The following is a 7,124-nucleotide window of genomic DNA, read 5'->3' as shown; positions in this document are numbered from 1 at the left end:
TATTAACATAATGATATCTAATGAGACTTAACATGAAAGTTACTCGTGATTTTTTTTGTAAACATTAAAATTAAATAAACCACCATCATCACCACCACCACCGCCATCATCATCATCATCATCATTATTATTATTTAATTGTTTATTTATTTATGTTATTGTTAAATTAGTTAAGTTTGAATTTTGTTTATATTTAAAAAAAAAAAAAGGAATTTTTTGTTGTTGTTGCTGTAAAACAAAATTTTATTGCATTTCACTTGCCAAATTTTTTATTTTAAATTTTATTAAAAAATTTTTCCTTTCTTTCTTCTTTTAAATAAAATAATAATAATAATAATAATAATAATAATAATAATAATAATAATAATGATAATAATAATAATAATAATAATAATAATAATAATAATAATAATAATAATAATAATGATAATAATAATAATAATAATAATAATTTTTTAATAAGTACAAATAGTCAATTAAATAATAAAAAAAGAAAAATTATTATTAAAAACATCAGGAAAATTTTTTTTAATTCGTGTACTTATTTATTTATTTATTGCCTTATTTTTCAAATAATTTCTTTTTTTAAATAATATAATTTTGGCGGGAATAATAATAATAATAATAATAATAATAATAATAATAATAATAATAATAATAATTAAAAAACTTATCTGATAACTTTTGACGTTATTTAAATGTAAAAAAAAAAAAAATTTTACTCACCCTTGTTTGTAAAATTCAATTTTATTATTAATAACGAAATTTTTTAATCACGGTAATTATTATCATCATCATCGTATAAATAAATAACTTATTAAATTAAAACTGTAAAAAATAATAATAATAATAATAATAATTTATTTATTTAAAATGAAACAACTTCAAACTCGGTCAGACTCTGAAAAGTTTTTTTAAAGTGTGGTGTGCGTTTGTTTGTTTGTTGGATCCAAAAGCTCCTTTGAGGTTAAATGAAGGACAAAACAAACCATAGGCGCATTCAAAATGAAAAAAAAAAATTCTCTTGTCAATATTAATGTTCTTAATTTAGATCAAGTTGATCTAATATGTCGTCCGAAAAAACACTACTAATAATAATAATAATACTTAAACATTATCATGTTAATTTAATACACAATTATTTCATATATACGTTTTTGTTTATAACAACGTACGTGAAATTTAATTTTTTTACAAGAGAAAAAATAAAATGTCGTCGTCGTTAAAATTTACATTCAGTTGTTAATTAATATTTTCCGTTAAAAGTTTTTTAATTAAAAAAAAAATATTAATTATTATTTACGGAGAGAGAGAGAGAGAGAAATTTTACTTTTTTCCTTTATTTGACGCCTATTGCAACTACACCGTAGAAAGATGAACGCCCAACACAATTTAAAAATAATGATAAAAATAAAATTAAAAAATTTACAAAAAAACGTGTTGTGCGGCCCCCACAAAAAATACAAAAAAAAAAAAATTTTTTTTTTTTATAAAAATAGTTGAAACTATTAGTTAACGAACTGCAATTCGACTGTTAAGAGAAAAAAATTTTAAAAATAACGGTCAGTTTTATTTTTTGTTTTGTTGCTTAGCAACCGTTGCGTAACTTGTTGTCGTTGTTGCGTCCGCCATATTTATTTTATTATTAAAAACCTTTTTTTTTGCTATTCATTTGATTGATTATTTCGAAAAATAATGATGTAAAAAAAAAATTAATATTTCATAAAATTAATCTCATCTCATTAGTCTCCCCCCTCCCCTCCCCATAAGTTTTTACGTGAAATATTATTATTTTTTTAACGATTCATTTCGGTTTAAAAATAAATAATTTCAATAAGATACAATAATGCATTATAATAATTACAAAAAAAAATTTTTGTAAAAAAAAAAAAAAACAAATAAATAATTAAGCATAAAAAAAAAATAAATTTCGATTTAAATTTTGTCATTAAATTAATCATGAATAAAAAATTTTGCCTAAAACGTGAACAATTTTTACTTTAACGCCATTTTTTTTTTAAACAAAAAAAAAATTGATTCTATTATTATTATTACGTAAATTTATTTTTAATACGGTACAAAAAAAAAATAAATAAACAAATTCGTAAATTATGCATTATCGACGAAAAAATCAAATTTTATATTATTATTATGTCAAATTATAAAAAATAATTTTTAAATATATTTTTTTTCCCGCCTTTTATTAATTTGAAAAAAAAAATTAAATTAAATTCCGCCTATTAAATTGTCACGTGATAAAATTTTTGTTTTACAAAAAAAAATAAAAAAATAATAAAAAAAATTGTACAAATTTAAAAAAAAAATAAATAAACATTTTCATGCCAGTTTTTTAAACAAAACATTTAAAATACTCCAAATGAATAATAATAATAATAATATATAAAAAAAAAAAAAAAATAATTTTTTAAATTTGTGTGTGTGCGTGTGTCAATTAAATCTCCTTACTTCCGAATTTTCTCTCATTATTTAAATGTTACCTTACTATTTTATTATCATTTTTGTTTTCTCTTCGACAACCTTTTTAAGTTTTTCCATGGCGGAAGCTGCGTCAAATTTTCGATTTAGTTTAACAAACTTAACGTTTCTCATAATTACGATCGACAACCAATCGGGAATAATTTTTGTTATGTGATTAATATGATTTTCTATTTCGCCTAAAAAAAAAAAAAGAAAAGAAAAAGTCGTGAGAGTGGAGAAATCTCGTGTTAAAAAAAAGAAACCGTTAAAAAAAAAAATGAACCTACTCAAACTTATACTTGTATTGTAACTGAATTGTACTTTTTCCATGAGAATCTCCAACGGGAGAACTCCTTTTTGCTCGTTGACAAACGTGGTCCTGATTATTCTAGCTATTTCTGGCAATCTTGTATACATAACAGTTTCCTTTTCTTGTTCTGGAGTCATTCTCATTACGTCGAGAGCTTTTGCGGCCTGAAATCCATTAAATCCATTAAGGTAAAATAAATGAGATGACGACAAAAAAAAAGGTTTTGCTAACCAACCTGTTTTGCTCTGACTTTCTCTAATAATGATTTCGGAATTCCTTTTAAAACACTTGTTGATCTAGCGTCGATTTTCGCCTTCGCTTCCGGACTTATTTCGGGTGTATCGCTTTCAATTTTTTCACTTTTACCATCGGCAACACTTTTCAAAGCATTTTGTACTCTTACATTACTACTAAGGAAATTTCTAGCACGATCTGAAACGTTAAAAAATGTTTAAAAATATTGATCGATAATAATAATAAGTATTACCCAATAAATTACCTAAAACTTCTTTTGCAGATGGTGGCCTCTCAGAGTTTGGTGGTTGAGGAAGTTCTTGAGGATTCACATCAGGTACGAAATCCAACATGAATTCCGGATGCCATCGTTTGAGATCATTTCTATTGATGGTTATGGGATGATCAAGTGTTTTAAGGAATTCCTTAAAGTATATTTTTTTATTTTATTTAAAGAAAAAAAAAAAAAACTTATTTATAGGTTTTCTAATATTGTCTCTTTGATAGGTTACCTCATGGTAGTCTTTCGTTTTCTCAAGTAAATTTTTATAGAAAATATCTTTTCGAGCTTTCATTACTTTAGGAGTCATGATTCTTTTTTCTGACAATATAAAAACATTATCACTATTTAAAACTTGGTTACCCTGAGCAAGAGTTGAATTTTCTGGCAGATTGGGAGTAATAACTAACTCATACCTGTATAATAAAATTATTTAAAAATAAACAAACAAGCATTTGTTGCAACTTTCATACAAACTTTCTACGAAAAAAAAATAATAATAATAATTTTATTTTTTAACATGTATTTAAAAAAACTTACTTGTCAACTTTAGAAGTAAAACCATAATTTTTAGTTTTTTCTACACTAAATGTAAAGGCATTAGGGTATACTGTTGCTATCTGTCCAAGATGTCGAATTGTAAAAGTTTTCCTCGTCATTTCCTCAACAGCAGGTTTCAATTTGCTGAAATGTACGATAAAAAATTTTTGAACAATGTAGTAAAATGTAATAAATTTAAATAATTACAATTATCAACATACTCAAAAGTTAAAAGTTCTCCTCTGTTTGTTATCATGGAGCAAATGGTATCGGTTGCACAAAATAATTCATAAAGTTTTTGATATCCAAAAGGTAGTGGAAGTGATGTGGTGGAATCTACCAAACTAGCAAATCTTTCATAAGCTGGCTTCCGAGGACTTTTTTGTTGTTTGACAGGGCTGCTCTGCAAATGCTTTCTAGGGCTGCAAATTCATAACATCATATATTATATGATGCAAAATTTTTTTGTTTTTTTTCGAGTATCTTAACTTATACCTGATTGGTACTTCAATATCAAAACTATTAAATTTTGAAATTTTAGGCAGAGTTCCAATTAACTTCTTCTTTTCTGCTTCAATTAATTCTTCAGCATGTTGATTAATTTTATTAATAGACTTTTGTAATTCGACTAATTTAGAACTTTTGTTAATTTTATCTTTGATTCCTTTCAAGGATATACCCTTAAATACAATAGAAACATGTTATTAATAAATTATTATTTTTGATATTTTTTAAATTATTACTTAAAAGCTTTTATGCTTATAATTTTTTTTTTGCTTTTTATTTATTACCTTTTTTTTTAGATTTTCAGTTGTTAGTTTTTTCTTAGTTTCTTTAATTTTGGATACAAATTCTTGAGCAGATTTTATAATATCTTCGGTGGGACATTCATTATTACTATCACTGAATTGAAGATTTTTAACAGAAGGATTACTAGTTGATGAAAAATTTTCAGGTTTACTAACGTTGCAGTTTTCATGTTCCTGAAATCACAAGCGTGGGTAATTCATATTAAAGAACCACGATGAAAGTCTTTATGCCTTAAAAAAAAAAAACTTACTTCCAATGATGCCAGCAAATTATTGTAATTATTTTTGCTTGTTTTACTCTTTTTTGTGGGCGAAAGACTACCAAGCAATTGAAATTTGACAGGAGATACCACGGTTAAAGGAACTTTTTGAGGAGATTCAGCTTTTTTTAGAGATTCTCTAATATCTAATTGCCTAGCTTTTTTTTTCTTCACTGGAGTTTTTTCTGGTGTTTTAAAAGTTTTTAATTTAATTTGTTCACTTTTTAATTTATCACTTTTTGCAGATTTGAGATCATACTCATCAGAAGCATAATTTTCCGTTTGTTCCAAAAATGTGCTTTCCGTTTTAATTAATTTAGATTTAAATACATCATCAGTTACGAGACGTTTTCGTTTACCGAAAAAAGAAGCTATAGACGGTTGCACGGACATATTTTAAAAACAAATTATACTCTTAACAAAGACACCTGTCCACAACGCTTCTTTTCTATTAATTTCGCGGCCAAATAATCATGCTCCCAAAATAAACCCGAGTGGCGACAAATTTCCCCTTTGAGTAGTTTAAATGTTGAATTGATGTAACATAAATTAAGTTGGCTATGAATTTACCTGCCATTGAGAAGCGGTTCGTTATTTACAATTTAAAAATCCTAATGTTTGGCTCAAACAAACGTAAGCGGAAAAAATAATTTCAAAAAATATTAATCAGGGCTTAAATTTCGCATAATATTAGTTTTATTAAATATTAAAAGAATGTTACAACATTCTTCAGGAAATATAAGGGGAGGGGAGGTATAATATAGATATAAATAATAAAAAAAATACGAAAAATTTTTTTATAAATAATTTAATGGAAAAATAAAAAAAAATATATTACTATAAAAAATTATATAATTATAATATGAAATAATAATATAACAATTAAAAAGTTTAAATTATAACTAACTACCATATACATAATTAACAAATAATTTATCAGACTAGGTATACTACACATAAAATTAATATAAAATCACATAAAATGTGTAGTTAAAATGGCAAAAAAAATTTTTTTTTGATGCTTTTGTAATTTAAAACTAAGTTTTATAATAATCAATTATTTAATAATTGGTGTTACAACCAGAAAAATATTAAACACAATTAATGTTTAAAATAAATGAGCATTTTATTAAACCATAATAATGATAATTTTGTTTTTGTTGGAAGACAAAATGCTTGCAAGGTATTTTTTATAATATTTTCTGATTTTTTTAATGAAACAAAATAATATGAATGAAAAATAATTCGTTTAAAAAGACAAAAAAAAAAAAAAAACAAAACAAATTGAAAATAATTTTTAAATAACCCAAAACCAAAATTTAAAAAAAAAAAAAAAAAAAGAAAAATGAAACAATGCAATCGTTCAAAATAGATTGGCATTAAACTAAACAAAAATAAAATAATTAATTAACAATTACAATAAAATTAAACGTAGTAATATTTACACTTAATTATTCTTTTTTTAAATCTAAATGGAAACAACATAAAAAATATATATATTAAAATATATATATATATAAAGCAAAAATTCGAATCGTATGACTTTCAAGTAAATTTCACATAATTTTATTTTTTTTTAAAATAAATTGAATTATTTCATACACATCCTGATGGAGCACCGAGTTTTATTTTTTTTCCAAATTATTATTAATAAATCGTTTAATTAACCATATTCGGAACTGACGGTCAAACTGAATTGTCCATCTTCTATCGTTGTATCGTGATACCATTGTCTAGTATCCAGAAGAACTGTAAAAAAATAATAATAATTCAATACATTTGTCGGTATCATTTAACGATAAACGTTAATTTATATTTGTCATACCTATATCACCAGGTTCCACGGTGACGGTCATTTTGTTACATATATTATCACATTCTGGAGGAGGAACCAACTTCCATGTTTTACGGCCAATGATTTGTGCTTGCCACATGAGTCTGCTAATATAATCAAGCTGAAAAAAAAAAAAAAAAAAAGTGCATAAATTAAATGAATGACCGATTCCAACCTTGACTTTGGTTTTCCTTCAATTAAATATATAATTTAACCGTCTTTTTATGTATTGGATCTCAACCAAAATATTTTAAATGAAATTATTTCTGGCAGACGTAAATATAAATAACAGAAATACCTAGACGAAAATATAACGGAATAATGATAAAACCTCACAATTAAATATTTGAAAGAAAAAAAAATGGGGGAGGGGGAGGGG

The 7,124-nt window shown here is 24.2% G+C and overlaps 2 protein-coding genes across 2 annotated transcripts in view; both read right to left on the bottom strand.

Annotated features, from left to right (window-relative positions):
• Nucleotides 1-2,502: 2,502 nt before the first annotated feature.
• Nucleotides 2,503-5,304, bottom strand: Phum_PHUM232500 (DNA replication factor Cdt1, putative; the record flags this gene model as incomplete). The annotated part of the gene is made up of 10 exons (XM_002425980.1): nucleotides 2,503-2,675; nucleotides 2,766-2,952; nucleotides 3,024-3,220; nucleotides 3,288-3,447; nucleotides 3,535-3,718; nucleotides 3,843-3,986; nucleotides 4,064-4,264; nucleotides 4,338-4,522; nucleotides 4,691-4,825; nucleotides 4,903-5,304. 10 exons carry the CDS (start codon nucleotides 5,302-5,304, stop codon nucleotides 2,503-2,505), a joined length of 1,968 nt encoding a protein of 655 aa, XP_002426025.1.
• A 1,270-nt stretch (nucleotides 5,305-6,574) lies between these two features.
• The window catches only part of Phum_PHUM232390 (uncharacterized protein), a gene marked incomplete at both ends in the record, with an annotated part of 3,827 nt that continues 3,277 nt past the window's right edge, over nucleotides 6,575-7,124 (bottom strand). Inside the window, 2 exons of the mRNA XM_002425979.1 lie at nucleotides 6,575-6,660; nucleotides 6,737-6,866. Of these exons, the coding sequence (XP_002426024.1) occupies nucleotides 6,575-6,660; nucleotides 6,737-6,866 (216 nt within the window). The remainder of the gene's footprint in view (nucleotides 6,661-6,736; nucleotides 6,867-7,124) is intronic.

Source organism: Pediculus humanus, genomic scaffold (assembly GCF_000006295.1).
Source record: "Pediculus humanus corporis 1103172107596 genomic scaffold, whole genome shotgun sequence".
Classification (NCBI taxonomy): domain Eukaryota; kingdom Metazoa; phylum Arthropoda; class Insecta; order Psocodea; family Pediculidae; genus Pediculus; species Pediculus humanus.
This window is presented reverse-complemented; position numbering and strand designations above follow the sequence as displayed.